The sequence below is a fragment of the Gambusia affinis genome, linkage group LG11, assembly GCF_019740435.1.
Source record: "Gambusia affinis linkage group LG11, SWU_Gaff_1.0, whole genome shotgun sequence".
Taxonomy (NCBI): Eukaryota; Metazoa; Chordata; class Actinopteri; order Cyprinodontiformes; family Poeciliidae; genus Gambusia; species Gambusia affinis.
The window spans coordinates 6,120,482-6,146,205 of NC_057878.1; the positions used below are offsets into that span (position 1 = coordinate 6,120,482).

General features: G+C 41.0%; 3 protein-coding genes across 6 annotated transcripts in view; 2 read left to right on the top strand and 1 right to left on the bottom strand.

The window, feature by feature from the left end:
- The first annotated feature begins 486 nt into the window (after window positions 1-486).
- Window positions 487-20,087, top strand: lmln (leishmanolysin-like (metallopeptidase M8 family)). Of its 4 annotated transcripts, none has more exons than XM_044131764.1 (17): window positions 924-1,353; window positions 2,732-2,835; window positions 3,905-3,935; window positions 5,215-5,297; window positions 5,498-5,615; window positions 6,593-6,771; window positions 6,858-6,963; window positions 7,644-7,738; window positions 7,897-8,014; window positions 8,982-9,089; window positions 9,187-9,374; window positions 10,149-10,281; window positions 10,902-11,061; window positions 11,175-11,305; window positions 12,263-12,473; window positions 13,399-13,533; window positions 19,962-20,087. In XM_044131764.1, the coding sequence occupies exons 1-16, from the start codon at window positions 1,216-1,218 to the stop codon at window positions 13,497-13,499; spliced, it is 2,004 nt and encodes a 667-aa protein (XP_043987699.1). In that variant the 5' UTR covers window positions 924-1,215; the 3' UTR covers window positions 13,500-13,533; window positions 19,962-20,087. The 4 variants fall into 4 exon arrangements, with proteins under 4 accessions (XP_043987703.1, XP_043987699.1, XP_043987702.1 ...); XM_044131767.1 differs by lacking the exon at window positions 19,962-20,087 and adding an exon at window positions 15,250-17,585; XM_044131765.1 differs by lacking the exon at window positions 19,962-20,087 and having other exon boundaries at window positions 947-1,038; window positions 1,105-1,353; window positions 13,399-17,585.
- Window positions 18,023-25,166, bottom strand: lacc1 (laccase (multicopper oxidoreductase) domain containing 1). The gene is made up of 5 exons (XM_044131774.1): window positions 24,102-25,166; window positions 22,051-22,229; window positions 21,762-21,927; window positions 20,257-20,482; window positions 18,023-20,115 (listed from the first exon to the last, which is right to left on the bottom strand). Exons 1-5 carry the CDS (start codon window positions 24,586-24,588, stop codon window positions 19,890-19,892), a joined length of 1,284 nt encoding a protein of 427 aa, XP_043987709.1. The 5' UTR covers window positions 24,589-25,166; the 3' UTR covers window positions 18,023-19,889.
- enox1 (ecto-NOX disulfide-thiol exchanger 1) overlaps window positions 20,883-25,724 on the top strand; it is a 101,618-nt gene continuing 96,776 nt past the window's right edge. Inside the window, exon 1 of the mRNA XM_044131771.1 lies at window positions 20,883-20,905. The gene's annotated coding sequence lies outside the window, so the exon portion shown is untranslated. The remainder of the gene's footprint in view (window positions 20,906-25,724) is intronic.

Sequence of the window (25,724 nt, forward strand, 5' to 3'; positions counted from 1 at the left end):
CAACCGTAAACATGTTGTCGGAGCCACAGCGAGTTTTTAAATTAAAGCATATACAGGTGTAAAAGTGGACCAGTAAAAGTCCAGATATAAATCCCATTCAGAATGTGTCTGGGCTTGAAGAAAATCAACTATTTGCTCACTGTCGTTCTGCTATTCTGCAAGGAGGAATGGGTAAAAATAATAATAAATAATAATAAAAATATATACAATAAATAAATAACAATAATAAAAATCAGTCAGCAAAGCTAGTAGAGACATACCAAAAATTTACATGCAGTTTTATCTCTAGCTAAAAGAAGGAAAGAAAGAAAAAAATACTTAAAGTGCTCATTCCGTCTTGGCAAACAAACTTAAGGTGCATTTACTGCCACCTGCCGGTGTGTGGAGTGTGCATGTCAATGATTTAGAACACCTGTAGCAGGATGATCATCGATTAATTATCCTTTAACGAGGAACACCTCACTAATGGATAATCAGCAGGGTGAAGTAAGGGTGAAGTTGTTGAGAGCGTCACTGTGGTTGACAGCTCCATCTCTTCTGCCGTCATCTGTTCGGGCAGCAGCAACAGAACCAGGGACCTTAAAAGGCTCAATGAAAATTCCATGTTATCCAACCGAAATGCAAGTAATGAGATATAACCCATTCGTGTAGAGTGGATTGCTATTCAAAAGCAATTTCTGTTACTTGTAAGCAGAGCGCAAAAATTCTGTGAAAGTACCACATTTTGTGATGTAGAAAATAAGACACTTCAAAACCATTTTTAAACATAATTTAAAATTAATGACAGAGAAAACTTATATGTTGAAGGAAAAAAAGCTATAATACACATCTAAACAGCTCTAGTAACTCGTTATAGCTAGAAACGATCTTTGTAGGCTTGTACCGCTCCCTTGTTCTGTGAATGTCTTTTTAAATGGAGTGGTGCATCCTGTTCATACACGGTCTTCGGAGCGCCGGGTCATCCTCCTCTCAGCTGACTCCGGAGCAACAAACCAGAACCCGCAGCTGCTGTCATTAAAGCCTTTAACCGGCCGGCAGGTACAGTCTGCTCAAAAAAGTAGAACCGAATCATCGACCCTTTTTACAGGATGGTATCGTGTTCAGATTCACCTCGCGAGCGATGAATAAAACGCGCGCCCAGGGGACCGGACGGAGACCGGCTGCGGTTGTGTTTGCTCCGTGCTGCTCAGTACCGCTTCTCGGGCTCGTCAGAGGATGGAGCGCTGGTTGAGAGGGGGTGGCAAGCCGTCCGTGTCCCGGTTTTTCCTCGGTCTTGTCCTCGTCCTCTCGCTCCTAGCGGGGCAAGCGAGCTGTCACAGAACCTGCACACACATAGTCCCTTCCGGCCGTGAGGTGAGCCTCGGCTTCTATCTGCAACGTTCACTGAACAGTTTGTAGCGCTTAGCTGTTAGCCAGCTAGCTTCTTGAGCTAATTAACGTTGATTTTATTAACTATAAGTTCTATTAGAGGATGTTTAAACCCAAATTGTATTAACAAATATGTTGTCTGAGAACCCTACTCCACACTCACGGTTGTAAAGTTTTGTTTCTGTTCACTGTAATTTGGAATTTAACAGTTGGTTGATAAACTAAGAGGCTAACCAGAAGCTAGTATGTTCATCCGGCTTAATTTGTAGCATAATTTATGTGTATTTACCCAATTATAGCGATTATTCAGAAATTTACAATCAGTTTATTAGCTCTAACTGTTCAATTTAAGCCTCACTTCTCCTAGCAACAGCAAAAATAGTACGTCCGGGTGGGCATTTTCAGAATAAAAGCTCAATAAAAATGTCATCGTAAACCAGACATCTGCCACTTTACAACCCAAAGAGCCGTTTTTATCCCAAGTCCAGCAATGTGTTGAACATAATGTGTTGCATGTCCTATAAAAAGAGGACAAATTTTAGTTTTTAACAAGTATTTGTCGTTTTTAAACAACCAATTTTAGCATTTGAAATAAAGAAACAATGAACCACTTTATAAAAAGAACTTGGCTACATTTCAATGAGAAGAAATTTTATTTGTGAAAAAAACGATTCACAAACATAATGACAAGAAAAACATGATCAGAATATTACTGGTACTTTGTTTTACAAAATTAATGCAAATCCACGCAAGACTGGAAACCAGTTAAAACCTGAAATTATGTATTAGAAATATGTATTTATTGTACAGTTTGACATTTTGCGTTGTCAGAATTGTTTGCTATTTTTTTCTACTGTTGATTTTGTGAGTATCAATAAATTATAAAACATAATTAAATGATTAATTTTATGTTTGTGGAGCTCAGACCGCAGTGCCATTCTGTTACCTAAAAGATTTAAAACTAGTTAGACTTTTTTATTGTCACTTTTCTAATTATTTCAAGGACTTCCAAGTGTCTTCCTAAAAGTTTATCACCAAACTGCCCACCCGAAATACACATACATGTAAAAGTATTAGTTTATCATTTCAGCCAAAGTTATTTAGAGCCTTTGTGGAAGGTCAGACCTCTGATCTATGCTAAGATTTTCTAAATATTATTTACAAATAGTGATTGCAAAAATAAGAGCACCATGTTGGGTAGCTTGACATAGGGTAGAAAACTCAAATGTAAAACAAATATTAAACAAATGTGAAAGAAGGGCTGTGGGGTAGCTAACACACTGATTTCCACGCCCCTTCAAACACATCATGAAAAAGAAAAAAACAATTGCATCACATTAAAGTTCCTGTTTACTTCTTTTAGGTTGTCCATCAAGTGTACTTGAAGCCTGAGCGCTTAGCGAAGAGAAGTTCTCCTGACGACCTGCAGCTAAAGATAAAGATTGTCTACGACAGCAGCGTTGACCAGTAAGTTCATAGTGAGATGAGTTGCAGTGTTGTACAATGCTCTGCAAAACTATTCACACTGCTTTAAAGCTGCAGTTTGTAACAGGTATTTAAATATATATATATATATATATATATATATATACATACATCTTCACATAACTGCTTAAACTGTCACCATGTTGTGCCATTTTATGAGACAAATAATCTGTGAAAAGATGGATCTCCCTGAGCTACTCTTTCCATCTGTAGAAATTCTCAGTTCCCAACCAAAAACAACCAGTCAGAGCTAGGAGGTGGGTCTTAGCGCTGTCCATCAATCTTATGTACTCGCTGTTAAATGTGCTATTGGCAGAGAAACAACTTGCTGTTGCAGGAAAACCGTTTATCTTACCGTTTGTCGTCTGTGGCTATGCTGACTAGGCTGAGAATTCACAATAGGCTATGCTAGCTGCGTCATAGCAAAGAGCAAGGGGTGATTGACAGTGCTATGACCCTCAATCAATCAGTCAAATTTTATTTGTTTTATATTATTTTATTTTATATTATTTGTTCAGCAACAAGGCTTTTCAAAGTTCTTTACATCATAACAAACACAAAAACCCAAAGTCATGCAACATAGAATCAACAATAAAAACATGACATTAAGTCATGTTAAATCCATCATTGATTACGTTTCAAATCCAATTCTAACCAGGTGGGTTTTTAGTCAACATTTAAAGAAAGTCAGTGTTTCAGCTGTTTTACAGTTTTCTGGAAGTTTGTTCCAGATTTGTGGTGCATAGATGCTGAATGCTGCGTCTCCTTGTTTGGTTCTGGTTCTGGGGACGCAGAACAGAACCAGAACCAGAACCAGAAGACCTGAGAGTTCTGGAAGGTTGATACAACAGCAGCAGATCTTTAATGTTTTGTGGTTCAGTGATTCAGTGATTTATAAACTAACAGTATTTTAAAGTCTATTCTTTGAGCTACAGGGAGCCAGTGGAGAGACTTTAAAACTGGTGTTATGTGCTCTATCTTCCTGGTTTTACTGAGAAAATGATCAAATTTTCCTGTCGGTGGTTAACGTGCTCACTCTTTGTCTTCACAGACTTCCTGCTGACAAACGGAGACTGGTGAAGGTGAGAGGATGCCTCACCACATCCTGTTTAAAAAAAAAATGGCTGCAAAGATAAAAATGGCTCTTGGTAGATGAGGAGATAAACCATCAGTGTGATCGTTCTAACAAACAGCTGCATTGTTGCCTCTTGTGACGCAGTGATAATGTGACCAGGGCTCAGCCTGAGGCCTCTACAAATTTCAGACAATTGCAACTATTCAGTATGCTGCTGTGAGAATATAATACTACTGCCTTAGACTTAATTATATCAACAAAATAATGCTTATTAAAGGGGACCTATTATGCTAAATTTATATTTCGCACATATTTGTACTTCTATTTGAGTTTCCACTGCTTCTAAAAACAGCTCATGTGCTGTTAGATGGCTTTTGGGAATAAGATATTTTTTGTGTCTGTAAATGATCCTTTTCAAAATCTTTCCTATTGTCAAGTCGCAAATCGGCAGGCACTGCCCCTAACGTAGCAACCCAGCTGGTTACCTAGCAACCCAAGCTGAGCTCCAGCACATTTGGTCAGCTGTCTGCTCTGTACAACAGCCGCTGTTGTTGTAGACTTACCATCCAGAAGCCAGTTGCTGCATTCTTGTTGGTTGTGCAGGAGGCTCTACTTTTGCCCTTCAAAGATGTACTGTTGTATAATTGGGGGTCTGTTTGCAACCATTTTCAAATACGAGTGTGAACGTTAACTGGGGCGTGGCCAGCAGCGGCTTATTTGTATTTAAAATGACAGAGACCTAAAACGGGTCATTTTGATAGGCGCTCAAAATAGGCAGAACTGAGCAAACTGAAACATCACTTCCTAAGAATGATTTTAATAATTGTGATGAATATGTTTTGTATAGACACAGACCTATCTCAACATGTTCAAGGAAACATAATAGATACCTTTGAAACATTTTGAAGTGAATTGCTACACAAGCTAATTGCTGTACATGTTCACTGTGGATTGTGTGTAAATATGTGCATGGCTTTAAATCGGTACATCACTAAAATAAATGACCTGGTGACTTTCAGGTAAGGGTGCAACGATAAAGCGGCGCCGCTTTTCTTAATTTTGGGTGTTTGGCGATTGTCCAACACTTCCATGTGAAACCGATCTCATCTACCTCTTTAAAGGTCTGAAAATCAACCACTGACTTTTAGACCTTTACTGAATTCTTCCTCCATATTTGTCAACTTTTGAAACAAAAAATAAAGGTATAGACCAGGATCGGAATTGGCAGGTTGGGCTTTTTAAAGATTGGCTGCGGTTTCCAGCTCTCTCTGTCCGTCTCTCTTCAGGACAAGCTGTTTCCTCAGGCCATCGACTACCTTCAGAAGGCGTTCAGCTTGAGGCGCAGGGTAGGACCCGTGCTGCTCAGCAGGTACCTCACCATTCCCATCACCGGGTTTAGAATCCGGCAACAGTTGGCTGATTTAGTAACTATGTTTGCTTGTTCTTTTTTGTTTTTTTTTTAATTGGTGGAAACAAGCGTCTTCCTTTACGGTTATAGTTGTCAAATCTGGAAAGACGTCAGAAACCAGATAAACCCGTGCAATGTTTAATATCTTTGTCTCTTTTCAGGCAATGTGCAACCAACCAGTACTTGAGGAAGAGAGGTGACCCTCATCGATACTGCCAGGACGCCTGCGCAGACGTCACCCGGTGCGGTCCCGTCGTCGTACCACAGCACCACCTCCAGGTCGGAAGCAGCTGCGCAACGTATAAGTCCTTCTTTAAGATAAATTTAATGCTAATTTAAAGGTAAGGAGTGCTGGAAAGTGGCAGAGAACGGAGTTTTAAAGCTCCCGTTTGGTGTTGATGCTTCTTATTGGAATGAAGTGAATTCTGAGTCTGTTCTGCATAAATGTACAGGTTTAGTGGGTCCAGTTAAAAGAGAAGCTATCATTAAGAAAATACCAGGGGCTAACCAGTCATAGTCTGAAAATACCTAAGAGCCTGCAAAGAATCCTGTTTCTATTCATTTGCTAGTCATAACTCGTCACTTCTAGTCTCTTCTTTCTTCCTTGCCTCACCCACTCCTATATGACGAAGTACTAGACCTAGACTATATGACGAAGTACTAGAGCTAGACTGGGAAAAAAAATTTATTTTACACCAATAAAATCAAAATAACACAGGAAAAAAGTCATAATATTGCGAGAAACAGTTGTACAACATTATGATGTAGTAATGTGAGAAGAAAGTCGTAATAACATGACAATGAGACAAAGCAATATAACTTCCTTATTGCTACAAAATAACCATAAAAGGTTTTTTTTATATAAAACAACACTTTAAGTAATTTTATGACTTTCTTTTGTTTGTTTTTTTGTCTTTATTTTGCTAACATTGTGACTTTTTTGTCCTAATATCACAATTTCATTCTCATAATAAAAAAAAATCTCAATCTGGCCCCAACACATTGTTGTAGGTGTTGCACTTAAGACTAGAAAATAATTGTGAATTTATCCTACTAACTGCTTTAGTAGGATAAAAACTACTAAAGCAGTTTTTATCCTGCTTTAGTAGTATTATATCTTGATCTGTTGAGATTTTCTCCATGGACACCAGGAACTGGGCATCGGCCACCAAACTTTGTCTGGTTTATGGACGGCCCTGGAAAGTGGAGGGTGAAGGCATCAAAGAGGGTTTTGGACATTTCTGTTTGTTTTTCAGCAATGTAAGGTTTGCAGTGAGTCTGGGAAGTCCTGTGGCCCAGCGGGGCCCCCGGACGGCCCCGGGGTGGAGGGCTCAGACTTTGTGCTGTACGTCAGCGGGATCACCACTGAGCGGTGCGGACAGGAGAACATAGTGGCCTACGCTGCCTACTGCCAGCTGGAAGCAGAGCTGGACCGGTCAGCTTAATTATTCTTTAACCTTAATAAAGTCCAGAAATAAAGACAAATCTGTACCTTTTAACTCTGTGTGTGTGTTTTTTCAGGCCCATTGCAGGTTATGCCAACCTGTGTCCAGCCATGATCTCCTCTCAGCCTCAGGAGTTTGAAGGAATGCTATCCACTGTCAAACACGAGATCATCCACGCTCTGGTAAGAACAGTTTCACTCATCTCTGACACACACATCACCAGACCCGTCACAATAACACGTTCTGCTGGACGATAAATTCTCCCAGAAGTTATCGCGATAAACGATAATATTGTTGTTTTGAGACCATTAACGATGATGGCATCATAATGCCAAAACACATTTTCAAAGATCAAGAAACGTTAAATTCTAATGAACATTTTAACACTGGAACTGGAAGACATTTGAAATATTCAAATAAACAAAACAACAGATAAAATGAAATATGAAGTTTCTGTAAACAAAATTGCCCTTCAATAAAGGTTTAGTTGAGATCCAAAGCAGCCGACTGAAGACTTTAGTCATCCAGTTCAGAGTATAAAGAGAGAGAGAAAAACACTAAATCGGGCAAATGGAAATTTTTCAGCTTCTTTTAATTTATCATGTCATTAATTGATCTATTGCTTATTGCAACAGGCCTATTTATTAAGCTTAGTTAGTTTTTTTCTTGATTGGAATACATTTTTGTTTTTTTTTCTGAGTAATAGTCATACAAAACACTTCAAGTCATTCTTGTTACGTTAGCTTTGCTGTTGCTAAGGTAAAAGGTTTCCATCCATGAAAATCAACGGTATTCCCTACTTTAACATCTCTCTGCCCTACTTCCTACTTCAGAGACTGAGATTTTTGTGTCTGTTCACCAGGGGTTTTCGGCCGGTCTGTTCGCCTTCTACCACGACGACGAGGGCAAACCTCTGACTCCACGCTTCGCCAGCGGCCTTCCCGCGTTCAACGAGAGGTAAACAGACTGCCAATCTCGCTCCGCTCCACTGATTTCATTTTCTTATCCGCCCGACACCGGCTGTGTTTTCATCCAGTCAGCTTCATTTGTGTTGTGACACTGTTTTCAGTCAGACTCCCCTCCTCTAACCTCTTAACCTTTGACCTGTTGCTCAGCCTGGGCCTGTACCAGTGGAGCGAGGCGGTGATCAGGAGGGTCAGCCGACTGTGGGACATCAGAGGAGGAGAGATGGTGCGGCACCACGTTCACGTCCTGGTCACTCCTCGGGTCGTGGTAAAGAGCAGTTTCTATGCTTCACAGATTCACTGTAGGATTTATAAAGTCAGTGATTAATGATTGACTTTCATGGGGGCGGGCTCTAAAATTTTCTCTTTTATTATGTAAAATTGACATTTTTGAGCTATCCGTCATGTTGTAATGTTATTCCCTCTTCAAAAACATACTTGGAGTGTTGCCTTGATTCTTTCATGAATGTTTGAGAAATTCTTTAATCTCCATGGCAACCATTCATTCAGCTGTGTGAAACGCCTGGGTAGACTTAGCTCCGCCTTTGAGGACGAAGCTCCTCCTCTGAGTTGCATTTTCCAAACTCCTGGGCTTCTGCCTCCCAGAGCAACCTGATGAATAGATTATTCAAATAACCGTCAAATAATTGACTAATTGTCAATTTGAGTATACACGCTAAAAAATGTCAATTTGCTGAAAAGACAACACAGCCAGAGCAGTAATTAATCCCAAACTGTGTAATTAAGATGAAATTTTTTTTATGTTTTATGTAGTTTTGATATTTTTTAAAATAAGCTTAAGTGAGAAAATGAAAAATATGCTGAATTTGCCATATTTATTTACTTTTGTCCGATTAATGCTACAAATAATTGAGAAATACTCGTTTACTAATATAATTATCTTTTAGCTAGCTTTAATTTGGTAATGACATAAAATCCCAATTAAATGCACTGAAGCCTCTGAGGTGACAAAATGGGAGACAACAGGTTTGACTGATCTTAAAAGCGACACTGTAGCCTCATTTTGGTTGGTCTTTATGCCCAGTGTGTCTAAAATTGCTTTGTGTCCATTTTTGTTCTTTTCTGTCCATTTTCTTAACAGCGTTTTAACTGAACTCTGCTAACTCGACAGAACCCAGTGAGACTTGGATGTGTTCAGTGATACTTCAGTTGGGTCTGGATGTTGGTTTAGCAGAGGTGACGGAGTCACCGAGTTGTCTGTGTCGCTGCTGCAGGAGGAGGCCAGGAGGCACTTCAGCTGCCCCATCCTGGAGGGGATGGAGCTGGAGAACCAGGGCGGGACGGGAACCGAGCTCAACCACTGGGAGAAGCGGCTGCTGGAGGTCCGTACCTTCTGCCCCACCCGCTACGTTTTACAAAACGCCAGACAAACAAACAACTTGTTCTTTCCTCCTCATGATTCCGTACGACTCTCTCCAGAACGAGGCCATGACGGGCTCCCACACCCAGAACCGGGTGTTTTCCCGCCTCACGCTGGCTATCATGGAAGACAGCGGCTGGTACCGAGCCAACTACAGCCTGGCCCAGAGGCTGGACTGGGGCCGCGGCCTCGGCTGCGACTTCGTCATGAAGAGCTGCAAGTTCTGGATGGACAGACAGAGACAGAGGTGCTGTTTAAAATAATAAGAAGAAGAAGAATTCCAGATATCAGCTTTTGTTATTTTTAGTGCCAACTCTCAGGGTTATTTTTATTTAATAGTTTGATGGCCATATTTTTCCTACTAAGCAGTCTGTCATAAAAAATACCAGTTTAATTTGAGTTTGTTCTGTAACCTTTTGATACTTAAAGGGACAGTATTATGCGAAATTGACTTTTTTGAGCTTTACACGATGTTGGAATGTTATTCCCTCATCAAAAACATACTTGGAGTTTTGCCTCGATTCTTTTATGCATGTTTAAGAAGTCCTTTAATCTCCATGGCAACCATCCAGCTGTGAAAAATGCCTAGATGGAAGTACAAGGACGAAGCTCCTCCTTGGAGCTCCAGATTCCAAGATTTCACATTTCTCCTCTGTGACTCCCCCACTCAGCTCCTTCAGACTAGTCAGCAGCAATTAGCAAACACCTGGTGGAACCGTGGATCTGCTGAGCTCATTATAGGAGCTACTTCTGAGTCAAATGCCGGTAAAAATGTTGCTAAAGGGTTAATAGAGGAGCTATGTTGTGATGACTTTCTGAGAGCGGTGTTTCAGAAAGAGCAGGAGTCTTTAGAAACGGAGGCCCAATTTCAAGACATTAAAATTTCTTTCAAGTCATATTTTATATACACCTACTTGATTGTGCTATAAAATGACACCACGTGGCTAAAAAACACATATTACTGCCTGTTTACTTTTGTCTTTTTGATATTTTCTGATATTTCCTTCATTGTTGTTTGCAGGCGGCACTCTGTGACTCCGTTCTGTGACACGGTGAGGGCCTCTCCTCTGCAGCTGACCTGCAGACAGGACCAGCTGGCAGTGGCTGTCTGCAACTTACAGAAATACCCCCAGCAGTTGCCCCTAGAATACCAAGTGAGTCAAAAACTTTTCCCCAGCTACCATTTCTTGGTATGAATCTAAACTTGACTTTCTGGATCGTCACTGTACAAATTTTCTAAATTACTGGCTATAGACTTTTTGGAAAATGTACAGATTGGATATTTTGTCAATAGAATTAGCCAATAAATGAAAACCTATCTCGGACAGCTCATTGAGTGACATAAAATGATTAAATGAAATACTTATTTTAGCCTCTGACCACTACTTTTTCAACCCAAACTCTAAAAGAAACACCCCCCATTCCACCCCAAAAAGAAACATTACCCCCCCAAAATATACCCAACATAATAAAAAAAAAAAGACATCCCTCCCAAAAAGGAAATAAAAATGCTCTCACCACCAAAAATGTAATATAGACATTTTCCATTAAAATAAATGAAAATACAAATAACCAAATATATATTACCAACCTGAAAAAAAGACCTCTCCATCCCCAAAAAATACATTCCCTGAAAAAAATAAGTTGGTAGACATTCCAAAAAAAGTTCCACATTCCCCCCCCCAAAAAAAAACATTTTCCGAAAAAGTTTTGATATTCCCAAACAATAAATTACTGAGAAAAGACATTCCCACGTGCCTCGTTGTTTGGCCAGTATTTCGATCGGATCCCGGACGTTGCTGCAGATCAGCTGTCGTCCTTCGGGGGCGCTGTGGAGATCGCCGATTTCTGCCCCTTCAGCCAGGAGTTCAGCTGGCACCTCAGCGGAGAATATCAACGAAACTCGTATTGCAGAGTGTCGGAGAACCAGCCAGGTACGACTCTCATCGCAAAGACAGATGATGATGACTAGAATCTAGTGCTCTGAACATCAGCTCATGTCTGAGTTAAAGTAATTTACCATCTATGTGTGTGTGTGTGTGTTTAGACTCATGGAGGAATTATGGAGCGGAGCAGTACGGCCTGGACTCTGTGTGTCTGTACCAGAAGTCGGCCTTCGTCATGGAGCAGTGCACCAGGAAGATGACGTATCCAGACTGGGGCTCCGGATGCTACAAGGTGTGCTGAGATGTCTCTCATGTCCTGCTTTAAAAGAAAAATATATACATCTATATTTATCTGTGATGTCGCTTAAAAAGTTTGAAGTTGTGACTTAGAATATGCTACTAGTTAAGAAAAACGCATCGTTTTTCTGAGGTGTGAAGAATGCATAACGGCTTTAGGTTAAGTAATAAGATCAAGAGGAAGAGGTTGGATCTTTTTAACTCTAAACTGCAAACAGAAGTTGTTCAAATTATATTTTTCTTTTTTGATTCCAGGTGCTGATAATGTCCTGTTGCTGCCACAGGTTGGCGCCAGTGCTTCAGCTAAATTAGGATACTAATTCAGTGAAGTGCAAGGCTTTCTCAAAGTTGTGACCTACTTCCAATTAAAATAATCCAAAAAGGTTTTAGTTTTTATTATGGTACTTATGCACTCATGACATGTGACTGTGTTGTGTTTAGGGTCGTAAAGCCGGGGTGTCCAAACTTTTTACCACCTGGGCCAGAATCCCAACGGTGAAAATACTCTGGAGGGGCTTTGTTTTTCCCAACTTGAAAAACAAAATAATTGTTTTTTTGATTTTTTTTTTATCTGCTCAGCAAAAATAAGCAACATTTTAATGAAACAAAGTGGCAAGTTTTTTTTTTTTTGTATTAATAAAAGTCTTATTTTTTTGGTAAAAAGTTGCTAGATGTTGACAGCTCTACTTATTATGAATATAAAATTACAAACACAACTATTAGAGGAAAACGCTTTGTGTCTAACAAATTTTTACTCTTTAAAGAAGAGTAAAAATTTGTGGTTGGAGATCTCCTGCTAAAAAGAAACGACAAAAGTATCCACTAGACTGGAGGGCCAAATTTGTAACATCCTTGAACCAAAGAATTGTAACATTCTTTGTGTCCGAGTTCACACAAAGCTGCTGTAACTGTTCAACGCAGCAGCTGACCGCTGTTGCTTCCCCGCCTGCAGGTTTCGTGCTCGTCTCAGGGCCTGACGGTGTACGTTCAGGACCGCTCCTTCCTGTGCGTGAGGAAAGGTCAGCAGCTGAGCGTCAGCGTCCGGGTCAACGACTGGGTTTACAACGGGGTCCTGCTCTGCCCCGCCTGCACCGACTTCTGTGACGACTGCCCCCTGCCCCACCAGCTCCTGCCCATCAACGCCTCCAGGAGCAACCCCATCGGTCAGTTTCACTCGGGGATTTAGTTACTAATACAAAAAGTTATCAATTAATGACTTAATCTACAGGTAACCGACTGCATCGATCGGCTGAGGATTAATTAAAAAATAAACCTAAGTTCTCACTTGCATCAAAAGGGCCGACGGTCTTCCCAGAAGAGGATGGACTCCATTTTTAATATGCTAAATTTTAAAAAATAAAATAATACAATTATTATTTTGTGTCAGCTGTATTAAATACTGACAGAATAAACATTAAACTGATTCTCACAATGCTAAACTTAGACGCATTTATAAAACAGGAACGTCTTGGGTAAATAGAAAGATAAAATAAGAAAAAAAATAATTATATTAATTGTAATTATTTAATTTCCCTTTGGGATATATACAGTATTTTTTGAAAATATGTTTAACACTCATCTCCCCATGGCATGAACATATACATGTTCACACAGACTGGTTCCTCTTGAAGGAAAGTTAAAACTTCGCTACATAAAGTACATTTACTCAGGACAGCCTTCAAAATCAACCGTGTTTTTATTGTCTTTTTTTTTTTTTACATGTTACAATTTCCCCTATGCGTTTCTGTCGCCACATCCTGACCTTCGTAGAACAAAAATAATTTCTGAATGAGAAGTTGACGTTGCAGCTCGGCTGAATGAGCCGCATACAGTGCATTTTTCATCCCACACCGGACTCTGTTCGGACCGTTTGTCTTTCCCGTTCTGATATGGCGCCGCCATCTTTAATTCCTGTGTCTGCTTAAGGATGACCAGTGGCGCCCTCTTCTGGACAGATGCCAAACTACAACACTAAAATAAGTCCTAAACAGACATTAGGACTTAATCGACATTTAAACGTAATTCAATTAATTGTTTGCATCCCTATTAAGAACACAACATTAATTATCTGTGTTTGTTTGCTTTCAGATCCCTGCTCCAGTTCTACAGGTCTGGCAATCACTCTCTGGCTCCTTCTGCTCAACCTGCTCCCTTTAGTGGCTGGACTGCTGATCTGTCACTGGAGCTGATGACACACACACTCGCACACATGCTCACAATAAGGTAGCTAAAACTCTACTGTACTGTAGCCCTCAGAGGACTTGATGACACACCTTGTTTTTCTTCTGTATTGGATTTTCTTTCCTCTGACCTGAAGCTGGGAAAAAAACAACCTTTTTGCATCCCTGACTCTCTCTCTATCCATCCCTCCACTCCTATCTTATCGTTTCCACCTTCGACTCAACGTTTTTCCTCTCAGGATCTTTGCTCTTCCATTCCTGTTTTTTTTGGGTTTTTCCAATGAGAGAAATTCTGTCTGCGTCTCTCAAAACCGTCTGCCACAAAAGGATGTGTTTACATGCACTTCAAAAACCAGGTTGCACTCTTTTTTGTGTGTAATCGAGAACCATGGTCACTGTAATCAGAACGTAAACACTGCAGACACATCTACTTGTTTCGAAAGGTTATCACTGGCTATGGGAGGTACGGTTATTTAAAAGTGGCAGCTTCTGTGGTTACTTGCAGGTAAACTGTTTGTATTAAAGGGAATGCGCATGTTATGAACCAGTTCTTCTCTCTTTTCAAGGCTGTGGTGCGTTTATATTGATGTAAATATATAGAATTATTTCAAATTGACCATTTTAATTGCGCGGAAAAACACAGACATATTTCTATTATCAAGTTAGTAAAGCAAAGGTTAGCTTTTGATTTTCCATTTCATTCTGTTCTTGAATTCACTTGTCAAAAGGGTCCTCCCCTTTTCGGAGAAAAGTTAATTGCTTTCGACATAAGCGTTCATATCGCACATTAAAATTCATCCTGCATCATCAGAGCTCAGTTAATTATTAGAGCTCAATTAATTAAGTGCAAACAGTCACTTGAGATGTTGCTATTCAGTCACAAACATGAGTGAAATTCATCTGAATAACACTTTTGTGAACATACACAAACAAAACATTCAGAATATCGCCCACACTGCAATCTGTAACCCACTGATCGATCAATGCAGATTTGCCGGTCAGGGTGTACTAATGGTACCAAACTGGCCTAAGAATTTAAGATTGCTCATATAGTTGCCAGATTTGTTGTGTTGCCCTTCATGTTTCAGGCAAGTCATTACCAAATCTTGGATTTATGAATGATGTCACAGTTGAGATCTTTTCAGCTGCAATTCGGAAAGCCACTTTGATTTTATTGTTGTTGTGGCTAGTTAGCATGCTAGCCTTGTTTAGCAGCACAAGGTGCTTCATTTTGGGTTTTTTTGCTTTTAGATACTGTAGGAGACGTGGCACAAATAAATAAAGAACAGTAGTACCTGGTATTTAATGGAGTACCAACAGACAGGCACAGTAACAAATGGTTTATCCTCCTGTGGCTATCAGCATTTTGAATTCAAACTGAGTAGCCCAGGTAACTCTGATGTTTCAAGTCAGATTTCTATCTACAAGAGGTGTTCCAGTTATTTTTCCTGACTCAGAATATGAATTAGTTTGACTTGTAAGTACAAAAGGAAGTCACCATTAGGGGGACATAGTTCACTCGTGTCTTTTGCAGTGCATGTAAACATGTTTTCATAACTCTTATATTACAGGGAACAGAATACTCATTTGATTAAAATGAAATCTAATTTTATTTTCTCCCACGGTCTTATGAGACGGGGTCATTTGGACCCTGCAAGTTTTTTACCGTGTGCGCGGTCTGGCGAGGTCGCATTGACCCCGTGTGCGTTTGTACAATTCTTTTTAATTTATTTATTTTTGTCTACTGTGTGGTTTCGAGAACGGTCTGATGGGACAACGTCCGACCGTGACATCTGTCGCACTCCTCCTGAGCGCCGCTCTTCAGTTAAACACAGCGGGGTGTTCGGCTTTCTCCCAGTGAAGGAGGAACACGATGGATGGAATCTCTCTAACTTGAACCCATTGTAAATTGTTTTTCAACTTCTCAATGCTCAGGTTTCATATTTATTTTCCTCCTTTCACGTCGCACTAGAAGTAGAATCGAAGATATCAACACTACAGCTGGATTTCAAATCTCCTTTTCAACATTTTGTTTTATTTTTGTTCATTCATCTCAGATGGGAACAAAGAGGAACACTAGGAAGCTTTGTTTGTTTGTTTGTTTTATTTTTGGGGAATTTTTACACTAGAACACACTCCTGAGGCAAGACTGGAATCTGTGCTGTTTGGTGACCCCTGCTGGCAGCTGTGGGGAACAGGTTAAAGCTTTAGAATGTGAGGCAGTCTGTCGTACAGAAACATTTTAAAGTATATGTGTGTGAGGTGGAGTACCTGGCGTTTAAATGAATTACCTCTCTTGTTGTGAGCAGACCTCATGTTTCATTAATGTTGGGATAAGCTGTTCACATGAAGGTACCGCAGCGTGTTGAGAGCTCATTTCTTTTTCTGAAGCACGCTGAATTCCTGCTGAGCTGATTAATCATACGCTGCTTTTGCATACAAAGTCAGAACCTGGATCTCGTCACACTCAAGTTAACGGTGTCTTGGTTTTACTCGCCTCAGAAAATCTTTTTTTTTGTAGTCCAATCGGCTGATTTAAAAACTACAATCACTGTAGCACTTTCTCTGACCTCCCTTCAAAAGCTATTTAAATAGGAAGAGCGGTACGCTTGAAAGTTTCGAAAACCTTGGCAATGCCTGGGCAATGGTGATTTGCACATGTACTGGTACGTGTGCTACAGGTTTGCCATATAAACCACCAGATGTCGCAAGAAAAACCGTTTAGCAACGCTGTTTTATATGAGAGGAAGCCATATTTGTGAAATTCTGACTTTAGGTGGTTATTCTTAAATCCAACCTGTGAATTCTGACTTTTGAGGAAAAAAAGAAGAAGAAAAAACAGGCAGCAGAGTTCCTTCTTGGACGTGTGGAATTGAACACAAACCTGTGCCAGACCTTTGATACTTGGGACGTTCTAGTGCCATGAAAACGTCCGATTGAAGTTGCCACAGTGTAGCCATCGGTTTGAACGGTTTCCTGACATTTCTAGGCATCTCTAAATCCACTTTTTGTTTTCCCATCAGTTGTGAAAGTTTGGTTGCTCCATGTCGTTTTGCTGTAAGCTACAAGGAAAGCTACTCCTCTTTGCAGAATAAACGACGGTTGATGATACCTATAGGTATCTTGTGGTAAAACTGTACTCTTAAACTCTTGATCAGTATTCTTATTTTCTAGGGAGGAATTTAGACCCTCCAATGTTTTCCTATATCTGCCTCTACTCTGGGTTAAACATCCTACAGAAGGACCAGGCAGATGTCAGATCCACTGACGGACAACAGCGGCAGGAACGCAGCGGTGCTTCTTATTTTAACATGGATGTTAAAAGAAACTGAAGGACTGTTTTCATCAGCTGAATTGTAATGTTGGGCATATCTATTGCAAATGATGTTTTGCAGTTTTGTACATGATTGTTTTTAAAATGCAGCCCAGTGAGATAAAGACCACTTTGTCTGAACTGGTCCTCGCTTCAGCGGCTGAAGTTCACAAAACGGAGGAAGCTACGGCCAAACTTCCCTATCATGTGAAGTGTTCATCTCACTGCAGAACAAATGACCTTTCAGCTAAATGTCTCTCTGTGTTTTTTGTAACGGGAGACTGAGAAATGCATATAAAGTGTTTTTATTTCATTTTGTAGACTAAAGAAGAAAGGGTTGGCGTTGACTGTGCTTTTTATTGCCGTCAGTAGTGTCAAAAACAGAGATTCAATGTTTGTATGGTAAACTGTTCAAACCTTCTCTGTGACTGTTAGACCATTTTTTTTTAGTTATCCTGTGGTTTGTTGTCAGGTGGGGTTACTGTTGTTGGCCATTTTTCCACTCATACCTGCTCGCAGCAGCTTGACTTGGCTCTATGTGGTTCTAAGGGATATCCGCCTACGTGGGACCAGACACTTTTCTAGAACATAGAAAATTGTCTTAGTGTGCCAAGTTGGGCTGAAAAAATGATGTCAGAAAAGTGTTAATAGGGGCTTTAGAGCACGCGACTCTTATACAGAGGCTACAGACCTGGACGCGGTGGACTGGAGTTTGACTTCCGGTATCTTTACCGCATGTCTTTCCTCACTTCTTTTTGACCGCTTCTACTCTGGTAGCTGGGGAAAAAAAAAAAAAAAAACCTAAAGGAAAAAAAAAAGATTTTCGGTCACTAATTGGCTAGGTGGAGCAGTGGTCAGAGGTTGCGATAAAAGAAGGACTACCCCCCCTTTTTTAATAAAGAATACTAGTGAGCTTTATTGAACAGTCAGTAGACAAAAAAAAACACACAGGTAGAAGAGAGAAGTGGAAGTTGTACAGCAAAAAGAAGAGAGAAGTGGAAGTTGTACAGCAAAGACCTGACACCAGGAGTCAAATTCAGGGCAACCGTGTTGACGTCTCCAGCCTCTTCTGCTCTGAATATGGTGCGCACGTTCTAGCAACTGAGCCAGCTAGCTCGCTTTACGATAATCCGAACCGCCATTTTTAAAGACTCACAACAGTGACTGAGTGTATCTGTGACGATGGCAAACTCGGCACAATGTTCAACGTCCTCCATTATTTTTGTTTTTTATTTTTTTTGTGTGCCGTGTCACACTACTTTTCAGACTGTGGGACTACACAGTTATGACAACTCCACTCACTAGAGTACTTCCTCATTTAATGGAAAACCAGTCAAACCGTGTTGAGCTGCGTTACTATTGGAAAAGAGCCGTATATGTAATAGAACTTTTTTTTTTTCCAAACAAGTCAGAAAGTTGATGGTCTCTCAAATCAAACCATTCAAGATTTTCATGAATGTTTTGGTTCCCACTGGGGTCTGTTGTCTTGGCAACTTTGGACAAGTCTTTCCCTTCAGCAGAAAGTGCTGTAAGATGCTGACATTTACACAACTCCTGATCTATTGGTTACTTTGAGGGAACAAACTAAACAGCCCTATTTTGTCTCTAGTTATCTAATTTATAAAAATGAAGGATAAAGGTCTGAATAACCAAACAGAGCAAAAATAACTATTAATAAAATCAAAATGACTTGACAAATTACCCTTACATGGTCTCTATTGTTTTTGGAGAAAATTCCATTCTGGTTCTCCAGCGTAGCTTGCTAACTCATATTAACCTTCATCTCCATAAAGTACTTAAAGAATGAACTTTGTTTTCTGAAGCTTGCACTAAACCAGAAGAAGTAATGAGGACTTTTCTGATAAACTGCAACAGAGTAACTGAAGGATACTCGGGTTCAGCTCTTTTATTTATTGACGTGTTTTCTCATAACTTGTCTGTTGTTGTGTTCTGACCAACGTTCTGGCAGCAACATTTCCACCAGAAGGAAACTTTGCCTTTACAAGCATAAAGCAGAGTAGATGTTGGTCTCATCACTGTCAGCATTGTTCAGATGATCTGACCTCTGACCTCAGCCCATTTTTCTTCATGTATTTGAATTCATTCTTCTGTATTTACTGATGTTGGACTGAGTTGGAAAAGAAAAATTATTTTGTTGTTAGAAAATGTCATGGAAACATGGCCTTTGTGTTTTTATTTTAGTACTGAGGTGAAAAGCAGTGGAACAGTGAAAAAACTTTTATTTCCTTTTTTTTTTTTTTAAAAAAGGGCTGCCTTTATTACAAATAAAGGCTTTTCACCTTCAAATAAATGCTTTCACTACCCCAGAACAACGGGTTTTGTCTTATTTAAATGAAATGAAATTGGTGAGTAACCTTGCTCATAACTTCATAACCATTTAGTCTTCAAGTCAAGTTTATTTCCACAGCGGAGAGCTGTTCAAAGTGCTTTACGTCACACAAACATAATACAGAAACCATCTAAGGAAGGAGAAACAAACGACACATCTTGTCAAAAGGCATTCTCAAAATCATCACGCAGATATATTGATCAATGTTCCACTTACAGTGAATCAAAGGAAGCCAATGTTTCTGCACCTTGGCAGTTTTCTGGAAGTTTATTCCAGATTTTGTGGTGCATAGAAACTGAATGTTTTATATGCTGTAATAAAATGACCACTGAACAGAAAGGCTTGGAAAATGTTACTTTCTCTCTGTTCTAGTATCTGCTGCAGTTTTGAGTATTTTGTCTTGACTTGGGCAATTTGTGTTGTTTTGCTTTCATTAGTAGCTACAGAAATCTACAGCCATGTTTCACTGATTTATCTACAGCTGGCGTTTGAAATGTGACCCCAGCTCAGCCACAAGCTGTAGATTAAAAGGACCAATCACAACTCTGGTAGTTTATTCCAGCTGTTTTCGTCCTTTGAAGAAGTTCTTTAGTACGTATTCTACTAGATTAGTAGTTCTTCTTCACAGTTTCCCAAAGAATCACTTCAGATTTGCTTTGCCGGCAACTGGAATCCGACCCGTCGGTTTTGACTAAAAGAAGTTCTCGGCCGTCGAGTTTTGGTTTATCTCCACGTCTTAAGGTCCGCCCTGTCGAGCCGTCTGGCTCTCCGGAGCGCTGGCCTGTTCTCCGCTTTCCTTGATCCACAGGAAACCCACTTGGGTGCCGAAGTTGACTCCGTCTCTGACGTGGGAGAAGAAGTCGTCGGGATTGCAGGAGGTGCAGGGTGTCACGGGGGGCCGGGTGGTCTCCGTGTTGTCGTGGATGTGTTCTGGAAGGACGCCGCGCTGCTGGAGGAGAACTCTGGGGGCGGAGGAGCGGTGACGGTCAGCGACTAACGGACCAAACACACTCCATTTGTCTTTTAAGAGTTTTATCTGTTTTTCATTTAAGAATACCTGCTTACACTGTGTCATATTCTTTTATTTTTTTGTAGATTCGTACCTGTTGGCGAGGAGGATGTCCACGTGCGGCTTGGCCGACTCTGGATCAGGGACGCAGTCTGGATGGATGGAAATGAAGTCTGCTGCCTGCTCTCTGTCCAGTGTGAAGCAGCACACCCCCACGGACGGCCCCACCGCCACCACGATGTCGGCGTACCGACAACCAAAATTCGTCACCATGGCGTCCACGGTTGCCGTGGCCACGCCCATCAAGGTCCCTTTCCAACCTGGGAATTGAGGGTAAAGTTTTAAGTGATACTCGCAAAACAGGTTAACAATTAGAGGTTAGAACGGACTGGAGTAGAGAATGAAGCAAGCTGGGAAAAAGAGAAGAATTCGTCAGAAGGTGATGTCTGGATGTGAAGTATTAAAACGTAGCTGCGTTTCCATTGGCCATATAGTTGTGCAGTTTGACATTTCAAAAATAAATGGAAGCATAGCAATTTTGAAAAAACTTGCTTTTTGATATAAAGTGTTTGTGCTTGGGTGAGGTGACGTTTTTGCTGTATGAAAATTGGTTCACTTCGCAAAACTGTAATGAAAATCCTCTCTCTTTTTTGTATTGATCAACGACAGGATGTTGCCACTGGCACAAACTAAGAACAAAACGACGACGACAGGAAGTAGTTGGAACAGCAAGTTTCTTAATGGTGAGGGAAAAAAAAGGATTTTGTACAGTGATATCAATGTCTGATACCAAAGAGGCAGTGTTACGTAAAACTGAATTTTTCTAGCTTTATTTCATGTTATAATGTTATTCCCCTCAAAAACTTACCTGGAGTGTTGCCTTGATTCTTTCAAGCGTGTTTAAGAAATCTTTTAATCGCCCATGGCAACCATTCAGTTGTGTGAAACGCCTCGGTGGACCTGGCCCCGCCTTCTAGCCCCAGCTCCTCCTCTAAACTGCAGTTTATGAGCTTCTGCCTCACAGTGCAGTCCCCCCTCTCCCCTTTCATTCAGCTCCTTCAGACTAGCCAGCAACAATTAGCAAACTTCCTGGTGGAACTGTAGCATCATCTGAGATCATTATAGAAGCTACTTGTTACTGATAAAAACATTGTTAAAGGGTTAATAGGGGAGCCATGTTGGGTTAACTTTCTAAAGGCGGAGCTTCAGAAAAACTAGGAGCTTCTTAAAGGGACAGAGGCCCAATTTCAAGGTCTTAAATTCCAAAGTTTTTCAAGTCACATTTGATATGTTTATAGCCTTTTTATAACAACTGATGGTAACATTGTTATGTGATTGTTATAAAATGACACTGTGTGGATGGAAAACACATAATACTTCCACTTTCATATTGCACATCTGACTCAAAACCAATATTTACCAACATTACAGATGTTTCCCTTTTCCACCTCATGAAAAAACGACCCACATTGCTTCTTTACCTCGGTTATTCTACACTGCATCAACATCAGATGGCCAAACTACATGAGCAGTACCGCAGATATATTGTGCATTTCTAACTCTGCTACGACTAATCTGGAGCGTCAGAGTATTATTCACCTGCATGCGCGGCCCCGATGACCTTCTTCACGGGATCGGCGAACAGGATGGGCAGGCAGTCGGCCCCCTGACCCGCCAGAACCACCCCCGTCTGATCGGTCACCATGGAGTCGTAGCTCTCCGGCTCGGGTTTCCCCAAAACCCACACGTCGCTGGCGTGGTTCACCTGCAGGACGCAGGTTTGAACCGGACATTTGTGATGGGACATTACGCCGCAGACGGGGTTTATGATTAACAGGTGGATCACGTGCACCGTAGAGGCCTTTTATTTTGTTTTGCAACAACGTACCTTGACCAGACGCAGCGGGATGGGATGGAAGCCGGCGTGAACGGCCAGGCGGCGCCTGTTTTCTTCCACCACGGCCCGCGGGTCCCTCCTCCTGCTGCTGCTGAACAGATTCAAGGAGGACAGAGTGGGGATGTAGGAGACGCCGCCTGAACGGGTGCTGAAGCCGTGACCGAAGCAGTCTAAGAGAGACAGAGGAGACGGACGGTGTCCAGCTTTACTGACAGATAGGCTCTGGAACTTTGCCTCTTACACTACAGACGTCTGACAGCGTGTAGACTTAGTTAGTACATTTCATTTGAATACAAAAAAAAAGCACCCCAAACTCAAAAAATAATCCTTTTTTGGATTTTTTTGGGGGAGGGGTTTGTTCTGACCTGATGGTACCGTTTTGTTTTTTTTTTGTTTTGTTTTTTTACCAATATCAAGACATATACATCTCTAAATTTTGCTACAAGTGCCTCAAACTCCTTGAGACTTACATCATAATATCGGAATAATAAACTAATAAACCTTTTAGGTAAAATGTACCAAAAAACAATTTCCGTCATTTTGCTTTCATTGAAAACAAACAAAAGCTTCACAACTTATTTTAGATCTTTTTTTTATTATTATTTCTTATAATCCAACACACATTTCTGACATTTCTAAAGGTTCACTGGGCCATTTCTCATTTCCACTGAATCGTTTAAACAGGTTGAAATCAAATCTGAACTTTAAGATGAGTTTTGAAGTTTTCATCCATCTGTACAAAATGACAGTTGTTTTAATTTTAGTCATCATCGGCTATTATATATGTTGCTAGAAGTGAAATTAGCGTTTTTAGGACACGTGCAGCTCAGAAGAACGTATGCGGCATCACCATATGAAACTGGGAGAGTGGAAAAAAAACTTTTCCAAAGTTGACCCTGGACGGAGTGAGAGGTTCTTCAGTTTTTACTCTTTTTAAGGGTTTCAGATCCAAGTAGTTTAAACATAAGACAGAGACGACCTTGGAAAATACAAAAGGCAGTTTTCAAATGCTGACTTTATTTTTTTAAAGCCTAAAAAAAAGTTACCCAAAATCAACGTGGTAAATACTGTAAGTTTCATATACGAGGCCAGACACTGGAGTTTGGAGTTGGAGAGAAACCTGCTCCTCCACCAGTCACCTTTCTGAAAACTTTTCCTATTTGAAACTTTGGCGTTAACCTCTGACCCTTCAAGCCATCATGCATCGTCAGTAGATAATAACATTTCCCCCCGTATTAGTTTGTGCTGATTTCACTTTTTATTTATCGACAAACACGGTAAATTTCTGAAAAAAGTCAAAGTTTTGTTGTGCTGCTCTTTTAAAAGCTCTGTCATGGTGGCAGCATCGGACACTGAGGTGGAGTTTATTGTAAAAACATACATTTTTATAATGGTCAACCTTCGAAAACTACCAATCTGGTATTTATCTGGATCATTTTTATTCATTTATTAGATATTTTTATTATTTATTTACATTCTGTGCTGATATTTTATATATCTATATCTATATATATATTCTGATTTTTGGGGGGGGGCGTCCAAAAATGTTTTTTCTTAACGAGTCCATGTTTTGTAACCATTAAACTTTATATAGATGTAATAGGCCTAGAGTCAGTGAGTTGTGTTCATATTTTGAGTTTTTTTATTCGTATAAACAACATTCAAATATTGGAAAAATTATGACGTTATCACTTTCTTTGCGATTAACATTGAGTTATTGGTTAGGGGAGTATTAAGCCCACCATGCATTGATTGGCCCCTGCCAATTAAGTAACTAATTTTTATTATGTCATTCATTTTCGTTGGTGTTTAGGGCACCAAAAGTGGCTCCAGCCCAGGGGCCCACATCCTTGTAAATGAGGCCCTGATCATTAGGGTTCAAAATGAGTAAAGTTACAATATTTGTATGATCTTTGACGCTATTTTGGTTGAGAAAAGGCTCATCAAATAAATCAAATTAGGCGATTTTGTTTTTGTACGATATTAGAACAATCTTAATCCACTTTAAAAATAAATAAATAAATACCACTGCTGAAACCCACCTGGGATCAAAGTGGACCTCAGGGTTCTGACGTCTCCCTTCAAAGCTGGCAGCTGCTGCAGAAAGGCCGACACTTCTTCCTCCGCTTCGCCCTCAGGTGAGACCGTGTGGGCGGAGCCACAGCAGTCCGAACAGGTCACCTTGTCCGTCTGCGTCACGTCGTAATCGAAGGTATAGACAGCGGTAAAGAGCATCTCCTGGTACCGAGCCAGCACCTCCCTGCCCCGCGCCGTGGTCAGCACCCTGACTGCACTCAGGTCCAGATCATCCAGGGTCCGCTTGAGTCGGTACAGACGCTCCGCGGTGGACCCGGAGTCCAGGACGTGAACGCTCCTGTGGGAGCCCAGGGACGGGTCCGAGAGGCTGTTGTCACGCCGGTGACCTTCCGCGCCGCACAGCAGAAAGACGTGCGAGTCCGCTTCCTGCAGCAGAGAGGCTCCGGGGCTGCAGCGGCAGCAGCCGCGGGTCAGATCCAGCAGGACGGCCATCCTCTCCCCGGCTGTGTGCTGAGCTCGGGGCAGCGCTCTGTCTTTATAGCCTCGGCAGGGAGCGCGTTTGTCCGGCGGAATAACAGAGAAACTCCATCTGGCTGCAGAGGAACTTCCTGCGCTGCGTCGCTCCGCCCAGACTGGAAACCCCGATCAGCCGCTGGAAATTCTCATCTGGGTTGGTTTCCTCCTCCCGCTGCTGCTGCTGAGTGTTGCACCAACATGTACTGCAGGGCACTCAACGTTTGCAAAACACCGAAAAATCGCTGCAAAGCGAAGCACCAACATGTAGAAACTTTTTAGGTTGTGCAAAAGTTTTCTTTAAATAAACCCCCTGCTCCATAGAGACAAATGGGGCGTATCTAGGAAGTGGAGGCGCCTTGTTTTTGATTTGTGGGGTTAAAGTTTTTTTGTTTTTTTTAAAGCAACTCTAAAGAATGCTGACGTGTTATTACCTGCACTGTACGGGAAATAAAATGTATGACGCGAATGTAAATGCCGCATGTATGAACTCTAAAGTTTCTACTTAGCTGATAGAAATCTCATCTTAGACTGACAGTTTTCTGCTAGCAGGAACGACCAGGGCTGCAGTACTGCAGCTTTTAATGTATAATGGCATTTTTAACAGTCAAGTAACTGTTATCTTCAGTTGTTAGAAAAATGCTACATATGATGTAAAAACGAAATAAAAAATTCAACTTTATAATTTAATGCCTTGAAATTGGGCCTTTGTCTCTTTAAGAAGCTTCGGCTCTTTCTGAAATGCCACCTTCATGAAGTTGTCACAACATGGCTCCTCTATTAACCCTTTAACAACGTCTTTACCAGCGTTTCACTGAAAAGTAGCTCCTATAATGAGCTCAGCTGATGCTCAGCTCCACCAAGTGTTTGCTAATTGCTGCTGGCTAGTCTTTCTTTTTTGTTTTTCTTTCCCCACCAGGGGGTCTTTTTGTGGGCTCTAGTGTCCCTTATACAACAGTAGGCTGACAGGAAAGGGGGAAGGAGAGGGAGGAAGACCTGCGGCAAATGTCGTCGGGTCCGGGAATCGAACCCGCGACGGCCGCATCGAGGACTGAAGGCCTCCAAACGTGGGGCGCGCTACCCTCTACGCCACCGGAGCACGCCCCAACTGCTGG

What these genes read in the sequence shown, in the direction of transcription:
- lmln (XM_044131764.1), top strand. Translation starts at nt 1,216, where the DNA reads ATGGAGCGCTGGTTGAGAGGGGGTGGCAAGCCGTCCGTGTCCCGGTTT. An exon ending in ACAAACGGAGACTGGTGAAG is followed by an intron (nt 3,936 to 5,214) that starts GTGAGAGGATGC and finishes GTCTCTCTTCAG; the next exon opens with GACAAGCTGTTTCCTCAGGC. An exon ending in CTGGAAGCAGAGCTGGACCG is followed by an intron (nt 6,772 to 6,857) that starts GTCAGCTTAATT and finishes GTGTTTTTTCAG; the next exon opens with GCCCATTGCAGGTTATGCCA.
- lacc1 (XM_044131774.1), bottom strand. Translation starts at nt 24,588, where the DNA reads ATGGCCGTCCTGCTGGATCTGACCCGCGGCTGCTGCCGCTGCAGCCCC. An exon ending in TCCCGCTGCGTCTGGTCAAG is followed by an intron (nt 21,928 to 22,050) that starts GTACGTTGTTGC and finishes TGCGTCCTGCAG; the next exon opens with GTGAACCACGCCAGCGACGT. An exon ending in CATCGGGGCCGCGCATGCAG is followed by an intron (nt 20,483 to 21,761) that starts GTGAATAATACT and finishes CTCAATTCCCAG; the next exon opens with GTTGGAAAGGGACCTTGATG.